The sequence below is a fragment of the Ambystoma mexicanum genome, chromosome 12 (genome assembly GCF_040938575.1).
Source record: "Ambystoma mexicanum isolate Mex_15411 chromosome 12, UKY_AmexF1_1, whole genome shotgun sequence".
NCBI classification, from domain to species: Eukaryota; Metazoa; Chordata; class Amphibia; order Caudata; family Ambystomatidae; genus Ambystoma; species Ambystoma mexicanum.
Genome location: NC_090936.1, coordinates 890,208,519 through 890,222,534, shown reverse-complemented (window position 1 = coordinate 890,222,534; position 14,016 = coordinate 890,208,519). Strand labels below are relative to the sequence as shown.

Genomic DNA, 14,016 nt, shown 5'->3' with positions numbered 1-14,016 from the left:
TTGACTGCTTTATCTCTTTCAGGCTCTGCATCTGGCGGTGCCCAACAGCTTTATTTGGGACCTGGGGAAAATTACTGGTTAGTTCATCTGTGAAGTAACGGGTCCACGGATCAACCGGGGCCTTCTGATGATGCCTGGGCTGGAGGTAGGACTGGCGCTTCCTAATTTTCAGCAATACTATGAGTCATCCCATATCCGCATCATAAGGGTGTGACTCGGGAAGCAGGGGGAAACTATGGGTAGCAATGGACCAGTCAGTGGCGGGAAGGGGCCTGACAGAGATTAAGCTCCTGCGCCAGGATAGGCCTCGGCACCTGTATCTAAGCTCTATAACAAAGTTTGTGGCAGATGCATTGGACAATTTAGCCAATAAGTATGAGATCACAACTTTTCCATCCCTGTTTACTCCGCTGTATAATAATCCAGACTTCTCACAGGAAATGGAAGCGGGGGCTCTCGCACAATGGCAAAAAGGGGGCTGCCACATAATCCGGGATATGTTTCAGAGCCTCATTGTAAGACCCTTCCATGAGTGTAACCAATATTTTGGGGTGTGGTAAAATTAAAGGCTGCATTATTTCCAGATGAGGCATTGGCTGCTAGACCCCGTTATCAAGAAGGCAGCAACACACCCTTTTACTCTGTTTGAAAAATACCTTGCAACACATCATGGCGAAAGGGGCCTAATAGCGGGTCTTTAAACAGTCTTGGTTGCGGCTATACCCGTGCAGCATGGCTATATATGGGGCATTGGGAGAGGACGTTGAGGAGGGAGCAGGATAGGAGCGATTGGGAAAGGCTATGGCCATTGGTGCCAAGGTGGTTAAGGTTTCGCAACTACAGGAGTGTTGGTACAAACTGATCTTCAGTTGGCGCTACACACTGGTCTGTCTCCACAGCATATACCCTGAGTCATCGAAAGCGTATTGGAGGGAGTTCGGGGGGGGTGGCTCCTGGTCTCTTATATGGTGGAGATGCCCTCAAATTTAACCATTTTGGTGAGAAGTGCGGGAGGCTCAGATGGTAATCTTCAGAGAGGCTGCGAGGGCGCCCCCGGGGGAAGTGATGCTAGGGGTGGACAGTGAGATACAGGGGGAAGAAACCAGGAGTCGGGGGAAGGCCAGAACAGTGCTCACATTGGCAGCAATGCTCCTTATAGTGCACCATTGGAAGGGGAAAGATATCCCCACACTGCAAGACTGGCTATAGAAAATCTGGGCGGTTGTGGCACTTGAGTGGGAAACGTATGCGATGAACAATAACGTAGCACGTTTCGCTACAGACTGGAGACAAATCCTTGCCTCCTCAAGGAAGATTTAAGAGCCCTCAGCGTCTGAAACTGCTAGTCTTATGTTAAGCCGTTTGTTGTGCTTCTCCTACTTTTCTTCCAGGTTGCATGACTGTCCTTGCCTGTGGGGGGAGGGGGGTGGAGGGAACTGGTAACGATTTGTAAGATTGAGGGAGGTTGGGTGGGGGGGGGTTTGCGTCTTGTTCCTTTATTCATGAAAATCAATAAAGCGAGTTTTTTGGGCACTCATGTAGATCAAGGTGATGGATACGTGATCAAGCACTGCAAACTGATGGAAGCAGGACTGCTATTGGTAAATAAATATGGCCCAAACCGCGATTACCCGGATTTCCATGTGAAGGTATACTAATCCCGATCATATAGGGAAGGGGATATGAACGATATCCTTGATGTACGTTTAGACAGAACAGGACCAGGCCACTATCACTTGCGGTATGCAGCATTATGTGCATAATGGATAGGCTTGAGCTTTGTCGCATACTATTCTACCATTCACACTATGGTATTGAGAACTGACCGGTTTTGGCTGTCACAATCCTTTGTGAGTAAGGTGATCAACATGAAGATTTACCTGTGTAGGTCTTTCACTATACGCAGTTGAGCGAGAAGATTGTATCTTGCTCAAACATACCAGGCTTTTACATCGCTTGACTCTCCGATTGGGTTTCCTTCCTTTTACTGACAGCGTCTTTGTAGTCTGAGGTCAGGGTCTTCCCACTTGCCCCTCAGACACTCCTGGGTCTCCGACTCGGCCCAGGGAACAAGCACTTGGCATTCATTTAACAAAGTAGTGCCACGCCTCCCGGCTCCCTTTTCCAGACCTTTTCTCGCAACTGGAGTGGCAGTCACCTCGCCACGCAGTTATAGGACACTCCTTCGTGCAAGCCCTCAGCGTCCTGGATTTCCCCAGCTGGTCCTGGGCAGCCAAGGCTTCACAACTCTCCTCCCAACTCGTTCAACCCACTGAGTGCTTGGGTGCTTTTTCTACTGTCCTGAGTATCTTGACAGTCTGCAGGTGTGCATGTTTAATGTTGATTGCCTGCCCTGGTTAGTGGGGACATAGAAAATGAAGTTATGTGCCGTGATCTGCATCTTCTTTTTCTCAGTACTATAATGGTGTTTCTTATAGGAAGTCTGTACTCCTCTTGAATCCCTCGTCTTTGTCACAGTACTTAAGCGATGTTCGGGGGAAGGAAAATTGCGTGCCTCAATATATCCTCTGTAGGCTGAGGAGGGTTTTGATAGGGTACTGTTAGAAAAAGGGAGATATCGTGTCTCCATTCTAGGGGTGCAGACTTATTGCCGGGTCAGAATCTGGCAGTCTTGCCCTTCTCTTTGTTACATGAGGGGGGTCTTACGCAGGTTATATGTGAGAACGCCCTCAGATTCTTTCACACCGCTCCCTACTAGATGATATTCCCATATCCAGGCTCTCTGCTGGTGCAAGAGACCAGATTAATACCCTGTTTAATAGCATAGAAATTCTGCAAGCTATAATTTATCTTCCTAGAAACAAAGCCCCTTCCCTGGTGTTTTATCTGTAGAATTTTACATGGAGTTCGGGGCAGTATTGGCTCCATACCTGCTGTGAGTCTGAGAAGAGGCCCTTTCGTCCTCTTCGCTGGCAGAGACCATATGCAAAGCCATGATAACTATTCTCAAACCGTGTAAACCTGGAGACAATTGCGGGTCCTAAAGACAGCTGTCGCTCATGAATACAGATGCCAAAATAAACGCTCAAATTATAGCAAATAGTCTACTACCCCTAATGTCTCACGTAATCCATAAAGACCAAGCAGGCATCATACCGGGCAGATCCATGGCCCTGAACAGTCTTCAATGTGTGGGCCTGCATATCACCAAAGGCCTCTGTTGCTGTTGTGACATTAGATGTACGGAAGGCCTTTGATATCATCTTGGTGGGACTACCTCTCTGCTTCACTGACTAAATGCGGACTAGGCGACCAGATGGTTAAATACATTAGGCTACTATACACGCGCCCATCAGCCAGGGTTCTGGTCAGTGCCACGCTGTCTGAAACATCTGAACTGGAAAGGGGAACACGGCATGGATGTTGCTCATTCGCATTGGTGAAAGAGCCAATGGCAGACCTAATTAGAGAATGCCATAGACACTACAGAATACGACTGACTGGTTCCCTGGGAGATTATTTACCTTTACACAGACGATTTGTCAGCGATCCACAGAGGAATCTAAATCCCATCATGGAGGACATCGCGCACGTTGGGGAATTCTCAGGGTTTACTGTAAACTACTCAAAATCGGAAATCTTTCCACTGACCAACACCACCTGTAGACCCAGGATGCATTCCCCCTAAAATGGATGCTGGACAAGTTAAAATACATAGGGGTCAGCATATCCAGGGGAAAAGATGCACTGCTTGCTAACAGCTATCATACACACGTAGAGTACTTGAAACTAATATGCAATAGTTAATAATAATTACCAGGAAAAGTATCTTGCATGATTATACAGAACTGAATGAATCCTAAAATTGCACTTGTTTATGCAAAAAAACTGGAAAATAGTTCAGAGAACAGAATATATAAAAAAATGATAAAATGCTTATAACTTAAGTTATTAGGAATTTGCTGGGGAATTAAATCCTAAGTAGTGTCTAATTTGCTGGTTCTAATGACAATTTTAAAAAGCAATCGTATTTTAAGCAATTTACATGAATGATTAGGAATGACTGTGCATTTCGATTGAAATTTAAATTGGATTGCAATTTGAAGAAATTGTGGAAGGATAAGGCTTGTTTTGTGCCTTGACATATCCCTAGGTGGGCAAAACATTTGCGCGTGCCCCATTTGGTTAATGTTGGCATATGAACAGGCATATGAACGATGACCCGCGGATGTAAATAATGTACAATTAAATAATGCCATTTATCCTTTGTGTTATTGAAAAATCAATATAAGACTTAGCGCAACGTGACCTTACTATTGCATATTCGATGTGAATAGTAAGCTATGTTGGGTCTGTGCAGCATCCAAGTCACAAGCCAAAATCATACCAATTTAGTAATGTAAAGATCACTCAACAGAGGGCACATTGAATAGTATTCACCAACATTTCTTAATCAGAATACTTGAACACCAAGTTTAGAAATGGATGCACTTTCCACTCTCTCCTGCTGGTAGACTGGCGCTGATCAGGATGTTAACACATCTGCTTTATACCTTTCCCAATGTGCCTATATGGCTGGGGAAGACATCCTTTGCAACCATACATGGCATTATATCTCAATGTTTATGGCACGCCAAAGATGTCTTGAAAAAGTGGGAAGACCTGGCACAGCCATACCATTGAAGAGGATTTGCGGGCCCTCACTTTGAGTTATATTGGATAGCTGCCCAGACGCAGTACGCTTCGTACTGGTACGGGCAAAATAACACTCCTCCACATGTTAAACTTCAACAACTAGCAGTGGGCACAGCAGTCCTCGGAACACTGTTTATAAGGATGACTGTGCATATGACCCATTGCAAACCACACTACTAGCGTGGCAGAACTTATTTTTGAAGACTGATACGGTCTGCCCTTATTATAAATGGTTGCCACTGTGGTAGTTCCCCCCAACCTGCCACCCAACCGGGAGAACACACTCCGGAAGTGCAGGAGTGTTTGGGATACCGTACGTTTGGAGATATGTTCCAGGGAGGCCAATTGTTGATGATGCAAACTTGAAAAGAGGGCCATAGGGGTACTATTGTAGAGATATTACAGTTTTATAGACTGACAGCAGCTATTACAAAATGGTGGGAGGGATCCCCAATCGAATCAGCCAAAAATGTTGTGGCCCTAATATTGAACTCGTATGGCTGTTGTAGAATCTTAGCCTCTCTCTATATATGATGATGTTGGACAAGAGATCGATAACAGCGGTCAAGGCTAGAGAACAATGGGCAGGTGAGTTAGAAATGGACCCCACTGACAATACCTGTGGAAAATGTGCTCATTCACTAGAATAATTTCAATGAACACTAGGTTTGTTTGATCCAATTTAAGATTTTGAATAGGCTGCATTACACGCCCAGTAACCTCAAGTAAATGCATCTGGATAATGACGGCCTATGCCCTCGTTGTGGTGGGGAAAATGCGGACTATCTGCATATGCTGTGGAACTGCCCTAGACACTTTGAATTCTGGAGCCAGATTTATGACACTGGCCGAGGTTATAGAGAGGCCGCTGGAGCTATCGCTTGTAAGTTCTTTGGGATTTGTGGTAACATTCCTGAGTCAAAGGCGCTTTCTTGATATGAGGTGCATATTTGGTAAACTGTGTATTTTACGGAAATGGAAGGATCACATGGTGCCGTGGAGCGACTGGTTGAGAGAGCTCACTTGGGCCAATGATTGGGAGGAACTATTTGTGACAACATCCATTGACATCCAGGCCCAGTGACATTTGGGTGGAATTTCATAGGTGATGTGTAAGACCCACTTGAGATATTTGTAAGAACATACATGATATGGCATTTATAACGCGCCTATACACAAGTGTTTCGAAGTGCGATAATGCAATGGTCATACAGTAATGTAGGGTGTCTAACGCTATACGATGTATCCTTATTCACTCTTGTCGTGCTATAACGGGATATGTGCCAACATGTGCTATGAAATATTTGATGTACCTAACTGTGTTTGACGCCAAAAAATGTAAAAATCATAGTAAAAAAAAATATATATAGCCTGCTCTTGGCCCCTATTACCGCAAAAGGCAAGGGAGGTAGATCTCTCGACTGTGCCTGTGTGTCTTTGATTTGGGATCTGTTTTACAAACACCAACGAAATTATGGTGGGTTTAAAAAGGATTGAAAAAAGCCCTTCCACCTCTAATGCTAAAGTGTAATATTCCATTTGAGCCAACTCACACACTCCACAACGCCACCTAGTAGCCATCACCGGAAGTACACCTCCAGTTCAGAGCCACAACAGCAAGGCATTGTGGGTATGAAAATTAGCTCAAAAGCAAGATGTGGGATCTCTGTTGATTTGTAGTAGTGACATGGCTGAGTTGGCTGTTTAGCCACTACTCATACTTGTACGCCTGCAGATCAGTAGTCATTTCGTCACACCTACTAACATACTGTGTTTTTCTTTCCTATATCTGTTTGCTGCTGTTGATGTTGCGTCTGCCTTACTATCCTCCTGCCTGCCCTCCTGCCTGACGTGGACATTTCTCCTGGCCTTTTAACCTTCAATTGCACTGAAAAAACAGCATCATGGTGAGATCAAAGATTCTCATGCCCTAGCCCGTAAGTAGTTGACTTTTACTGTCATGTTTTGAAGTTTTTAAAGTAAATTGATTAAATTCACACCCATCATGTTTTCAGTTAAGATGAATATTCATTTTCATAGTAGTTTATGCAGGAAACACATTTTTTCGTGAAGCTTTTTGAGAAAATGCACTATTCAAAGAGGTTTATTGAAAGGTGTCATTTTGTGGTCCAGTTGTGTTCTTCTATAGTGTTGTTTTTTTTCTTTCTATCAGTGTTCATTCATTTGCGTCCTAGTTTGTAAAGGTAGATTATTACAGTATAGATGTTAAACCATTTATTTACTTGTTGCAAATATTTCTCATATTGTTAAAAGGTTAATTTTGACAGTGATAGAATTTTTCTCCGAATTAACTTGAACTAATAAGTGTGTGTGTGTGTGTGTGTATGTTACTCTTACGTCCCATCCCCTTTCCTCCATACTGCATGGCGTCCCTTCCAAGAGACGGGAGACAGAACCTTTTTCCCCTGAAAAAAACCTTCTTCCCCATTAAATTTAGAGGCGCACAGGGGTGCAGCCCTGGGAGCATGCGCTACCCTGACTCCATCCCCCGGCGCCACACCTCAGTCCCCTTTTCCGTATTGATGGGAACGGGCCGAATTCACCAGCGCTCTGGGGTTTGGCTTCGGCCATGTAATTCCATGCACGGATACTTATTTGTCCTTTTTGTCTTTTTTATCATTCAGGCACTCGGTCCTCAGGCGTCACGCTCCTCCCCAGGGCATGTCGACTTCTACTGAGTTCAGCAGGTGTCCATCCTGCGACAGGCTCTTCCCAACTTCAGACGCCCACACCCTCTGCCTACGTTGCCTTGGCCCAGACCACGGTTGGCAAGCTTGTACAGCGTGTGGCGCCCTGTCATCGAGGTCGCTGAAGAACAGACTAGCCAGGTGGAGGGAGCTCTTCCAGAAGTCACCTCCAGAGGATCTCAAGAACTTTGTGAAAATCGAGCCAGGCCCAAGGTAGGGCCTCTATTTTCCATAGCACCCCTCAAGGCAGACAACTTCCCAAGGATTCGCCCACGCGGGAGGGACTGCTCAGGTCCTTGTACCAGCACGTGCACCGAGGCTGCACCAGCTACCGGCCTGCTGGCCGAGGGATCCTTGGATCCTCCCGGTGACGGTGTTAAGAGACCGGAAGGTTCTTTGACCGGGTCTCCACCCGAGGGGCTCCACCCTTTTGCCGGCATTATGTCCGAGGGGCCACACCCCATTACCAGCAATACGGCTGAGGGGGGGCACCTAAACGCAGCTCTACCGGCCCACAGGCCGAGGGTGGCACACTTACTGAGTCTAGGCCCGAGGAGCAGGGTAGGCCTCGCGATCCACACTCAGCGTCTTGGAAGAGGCTGTACCCAGCGAGCCGAGCAACGCGACGCAGGCAAGTGGCAGGCAGCTTGACAAAAATGGCTGCCGTGCCAGACATCGACACCCGTCCGACGCCATTCCAGGTGTTCGGCGAAGAACGAGTGTCAAGGTGGGACTGGCCGCAACCAGGTACGTGGCCTACAGCCTATCCTTCATTTGCGCAGGGCAAGTTCCCACTGCATCCATACAGGCAGGGTATGCAGCGGCTCCATCAGCCTCCCGCTACCCCGTCTGTATCACCTACCACTCCTCCGGCCTGTGAAGACCGGTTCTTTGAGATGTTCCTCGGGCTCATGAAGTCCCCTCGGATGGGGGGGTTACCCTCAGGGATGCCATCAGGGGCGTGCTCCCTCCGATGCTACCGGCACTACAGGCTCCTCCGCTGGTGCCCCCGGCGCAACCTCTGCCTCTGCCTCCGGCTCCCCAGCCGATTCCTCAGGCGGTTCTGTACCAGCCTCCGGCTCGATCCACGTACCCCAACCTCAGGCTCCCGCTACTCCTCCACCTACGCAGGATCCTCCTGACCCACAGGATACGGATGAGGAGGAGGATCCTGACATGCCATCCTCAGCCAGGGCCTTCCATGAAAGTCTGACGGGGCTGGGGTAGTATCTGGGCCTGCCTCAACCCGAGGTCGAGCAACCGGCAGAGGGGGTGCTTGCTGAAGTCCTCACGCAATGCCCCTCAGCCAAAACAGGAATTCCACTGCAGACCGATGTCTCCCTGGCCAAGAAGGATTGGCTCAAGCCCCACTCGGTCCAGCTTGTCAATCGACACCTGGGCGCCACATACTGGCAGATGGAGGGGGGGGGGATACACTCTTGCTATCGGTCCATCCTCACCCACACTCCTCTGTGATCGCTGCGGCAGGACTAGACTCCAAGCCTCAGTCGTTCTCAGCCGCCTCCTCGGTGGCGCTGCTAGGCAAGGAAGAGAAGATCTTGGAGGCGTACGGGAAGAAGCTGTATTCCAGCGCGTCCTTGCATGTTCGTCAGGCCAACACCGATGCCATGCTGGCTGCCGCTAACCAAAGGTTTTGGCGGGAAATTGCAGACTTCCTCCCGGAACTCCCTATGCAGAGCCAATCACGTTTCAAGACGGGACTGGCGGAGGCCAAGCTGATGGCGCAGGACCTCATGGAATCCACTGTGGCCCATATTGACACCTCTGGCCGTGCCATCTGTATCGCCACAGACATGAGGATGGCCTGGCTCTGGGCAACAAAATTCAACCCAGAAGTTCTGGAACGCATATTAGACCTATCGTTCGGTGGGGGCGGGGGAGGGGGACATCCTCTTCCACTCTACCACGAACGAAGAGCTGGACAAAAAGAAAAACCGCTCACAAACGGCCAAGTCTTTATCCATCTTGACAAAGACCACGCCCAAATCGTACACCCAGTCACAGTAGCGCTCCGACAAGAAGCGTACGTACGGAGGGTTCCGCAGATTCCAGGAACGGATATCCAGGCAGCCTGAACGCTTGCTGATTCCAAATCGGCGCAAGCAACAAGAAGAGGGGGGGGGATTAAGGGTTTTTTCCAGTCCCCCTCTGCGGTAGCCTCCGAGGGAAAGCAGGCATGACACACCCCTCCGGGTCCGCATGTCTCCAGTGGGGGGCAGGCTTGCTCTCCATGCACATTTCTGGTGCCAGAATTTCGCGGACCCCTGGATCCTCTCAGTAGTATCCACGGGGTAACGCCTACCCATCGCAGCCTCTCCTCCCTCCTCCCTCCCTCAAGTTGGGATAGCAACTGTTCTGGTGGAGATCGGTCGCTCGTAGAGAGCCAGGCAGTGGAGGAAGTCCCAGCCTCCCAGCGAGGCTTGGGCTTTTACTCCAGGATTTTCACCATTCAGAAAAAGAACCAGGCGGGCCCGAGAGTTGTGCTGGACCTTTCCACTCTCAACCTCTCCTTACCTCTACAAAAATTCAAGATGGTTACGCCAGCTTTTATAGCAGAGACATTGTGCAAGGGAGACTGGGTGTGCTCCCTGGATCTGAAGGACGCGTACCTACATGTCCCGATTTGGCAGCCCCATCGTTCTTTCCTATGGTTCAGGATCATGGGCTACCATTTCAATAAAATGTCTTTCCTTGTGGCCTCAATTCATGAATACTGTGGCTGCCCACCTCAGAGCGCAGGGCCTCCACCTCTACCCATACCTCGACGACTGGCTCTTCAGGGCTAAAATCTCCGGAAGCGGTTCACCACTCTTCCTATGCCCTTATGAACACACTGCACGATCTGGGCTTTTCGCTCAACCTCAAGTTGCAGCTGAAGCCCACGCAGACTCTGCCATTCTTGGGCCTCATCTGGGACACATGCTCCGAGAAGGTATTTCCGTCGGAGGACAAAATCTTGGCTATCAAGAGGGCTACCACCCACTTCCTCAGCAGAGAAGGGACTTTGACATGGTGGTACCAGCATCTCCTGGGTCTCTTGGCGGCGGTCCTATTGGCCAGCCCGCACTCAAGACTGAAGATGAGGAGGATTCAGCTGCACTTCGCGGCCTCATGGAATCGGGAGTGGTGCTCTCGATCCGAGATGATCAACGTTCCTCCATCTCTACACCCAGACCTAACACGGTGGTCCAGGGACTGCAGCCTACAGACGGGCAAGTCCTCCTGGCCTCCCACCCCACAGGTAACCATCACCAGAGACTCCTCGCTCTAGAGCTGGGGAGCCACCCTGGACGAGCTTTCGGTCCACGGCACCTGGACTAGACAAGAGCAGGAATACCACATCAATTGGTTGGAGCTGAACGCCATCTGGCTAGCGCTTAGAGCATTCCTACCACTTCTCAAGGGAAAAGTGTGTCCTAATCCAGACAGACAACTTGACAAGCATGTACTACGTCAACAAGCAGGGAGGCACCAGATCCCCTCCTCTGTCCAGGCTGGCGATCAGCATGTGGGAATGTGCCCTGGAAAATGACATCTACCTCACGGCAGTTCATTTCCTGGGGGAATCCAACCTGGAGGCGGACAGGCTCAGTAGGTTGGGAGTGGACAATTGCGAGTGGCAGCTAAACAACCTCTTAATTCAGGAGGCGGAGGTGGGGGTCACCTCCCAGGTGGATCTTTTTGCCACCTGGCACAACAAGAAGTGCCCTCAGTTCGACCTCATGGCAGAGCCAGGGTCCCAGCTCCCTGGGAGACGCATTTCGAATTCAGTGGAACGGCATGACAGCGTATGCCTTCCCGCCCACTCCGCTGATTCTCCGAGAGATTTGCAAGATCAAGGAGTCCTGCCAGCTCAACATCATTCTAATAGCTCCCTGGTGGCCGGCCAGGCCATGATTCCCGGAGTGGCTCAGTCTCTCGGAGATTTACCCAGGTGGGTACATGTATAGTACGAAAAATATAATATGGAAATCATACAAGGCACAAGCAGCAAAGCTACCAGGGCCCAGTGTAAAAGTAAGTGGACCAGGTTCTGCCACTGGGCAAACTCCAAGGAAATCGACCCCCTGACATGTACGTTGGACGATGTGCTCTCCTTCTCGGCGCACCTCGCCCACTCTGGCGTGCAGGTGGACACCTGCCGCACTAACCTCGCATCCATCAGTGCCTACAGGAACTCGGAGGTGGGGATCTTCTCCTCCTCTAATTCTATCGTCAAGAGACATTTGACAGGGCTCGCAAGGCGCTACCCGCCCATCAGGTGGCTGCACCCCATGTGGGACCTGAACATAGTCTTGGGCGCCCTGGCGGGCAAACCGTTTGAGCCAGTGGCATCCGGACATCAGGCTGGTCACTATCAAGACGGCCTTACTAGTCGGCCTCACCTCAGCTCGCAGAGTCAGCGAAATCCAGGCGCTGATCGTTTCAGAACCATATACTAGCATTCACAGGCACAAACTAGTCCTGCGGACACACCCAGCATTTCTGCCCAAGGTGCCGTCTGCTTTCTACTTGAACAAGGAAATAGTCCTTCCTATGTTCTTTGACGATCCTAAGGACGAAGCACAGAGTGCTGCACTGCCTGGATGTCGGGCGTGCCCTGAAGTTCTACCTGGACAGAACCAAGGACTTCTGCAAATCGGACACCCTGTTTGTCACTTTTGGAGGCGCAAGACCAGGCTATCAGGCCTCCAAGGCCTCCATATTCTGCTGGATGGTCTCGCCCATCAAGGAAGTGTGCGAGGGCCAGCACAAGCCACTTCCGGCCAACATGCACGCCCACGCAGTCAGAGCCAAGGCAACGGCTTTCGCATTCCAACGCCATGTCCCTTGGCAGGTCTTAAGCAGGGCGGCCACCTGGGCCACTCCCTCTGCTTTCTGCAAGCATTACTATTTGGATGCCGGCACAGGATCTAATGCGACTTTCAGACAGGCGATTCTCAGGAACCTGTTTGCTTAAGGAGGGGCTCCTCTCCACCCTGGGGCTACATTCAGTTGTAATTGCCCATGCAGTATAGAGGAAAGGGGACAGGACGTAAGATTAATTATACATTTCTCACCGTAGTGACTAACGTACTCTTAGTCCTTAGTCCCCTTTCCTCCATATGTCCCACCATTCTCCCCTCCCTAATAAAACTTGTGTCAGTAGCCAATATTAGCTATTGTCGACGCGTCTATTGGGACTGATGTGTGGCACCCGTGGTGGAGTCGGGGCAGCACATGCTCCCACGGCCGCACCCCCGTGTGCCTCTGAATTTAAAGGGGAAGAAGGTTTTTTCTGGTGACGCCCATGCAGTATGGAGGAACGGGGACAAAGGACTAAGAGTATGTCAGTCACTATATAATATAATTTTTCTGAGTCTTGTGGAATCTGCTTAGATTACATGCTATGCATAGGCCAACATCTAGTGGAAGCTGCAGAGAATTGAAGTTGTTGTTTTCGAAACTCGGAAAAGGGACGTCGACAGGGCGTGCCAGTAATACTATCCATAGTGTGATTGACGTCCACTGTGTACCCATGGACCTTCACGCGTCGAGGTCCCTCGGATTGCTTTTTTCCGCCATCATCGGCGGACGCTAAATCTCAGAGTTCTTATTCGGCTAACACTGTTTGATTGAAAAATAATTAGTTACTCTTTCTATCCTTTTTTTTTTTTTAAACTTCTTTTCTTTTTTTTTTTTTATTTATTTGCATTTAGTTCATTTACAGGAATAAATTCGAGTAGAACCTTTGCAAAAGAACATGTTAAAATCCATATCATTAATTTCAGCATGAGATACAAATCAACAAGAAGAAACATCAGCCCCAACATCCCCCCTCCCCCTCCAACTCCGGTCGTAGCTCCAATCAACCCTCCATACCCATTAAGGCCCAACCCAACCCTCAGCCATGAATGTCCAACAGTTTCAATCTTTGGGGGCACCGTTGCTCCCTAAACTCCCCTTTAAAGTAGTCCAGCACTTCGCCCCAGTCAGCTGCAAAGCTCCCCAATTGCCCATCCGCCGCGTACGTGGCCCATTCAAAGGAGACTATGTCCCACATTTTCCTTAGCCACTCCTGATCCATAGGGATCAATGAGCTCTTCCATTTGTGTGCTATTAATCCTATTGCTGCTAGGGTGAAGACCACTTTCACCTTAGCACTTCCTCTTCTTCCTCCCCTACCCCCCGCTCCCTCTTCCCCAGAATGATCTCCCTGGGGTCCTGATTGCCTCTCGACCCCAGAGACTGGGCATCCGCAATCGCACGCCAGAATACGTGGCCAGTCCCACCATATATGAGCAGACGTCCCCTCTTCCCCACAGCCCCTCCACATGCAATCTGGTTGGTGTGTAATGCCAGCCATAGAGAAGCTTGTACCATGCTTCCTGTAATTTGGCCGCTTTAGCCAACTTGGTCACGCTTGCATTCCTCAAATGTTTTCACTTTCTGGCTATGGAACATATCTCTCAGCGCCCTACAGCCCCCCCACTTCCCACCCCCGAAAAGCTCTCCTCTCTAGCCCCGGCGTGAAATCCCCGTTGTTGAAAATTGGCGTAAATGGGGACGGGAAGGACGATATCCCTCTTTTCTCCACTGCCCTGTCCCAGGCGGCCACCAATCCCTTTGTTATATCGCTCAAGTAGATATG

The 14,016-nt window shown here is 49.4% G+C and overlaps 1 protein-coding gene across 3 annotated transcripts in view; it reads left to right on the top strand.

Moving 5' to 3' along the window:
• Positions 1-14,016, top strand: part of OSBPL8 (oxysterol binding protein like 8) — a 2,810,514-nt gene that overhangs the window by 613,472 nt on the left and 2,183,026 nt on the right. For 2 of the 3 annotated variants that reach the window (XM_069629377.1, XM_069629378.1), the window contains exon 4: positions 6,557-6,593. The exons of the other annotated variant lie outside the window; for it this stretch is intronic. In XM_069629377.1, coding sequence (XP_069485478.1) covers positions 6,557-6,593 — 37 coding nt within the window. The remainder of the gene's footprint in view (positions 1-6,556; positions 6,594-14,016) is intronic. 3 annotated transcript variants of the gene reach the window in all.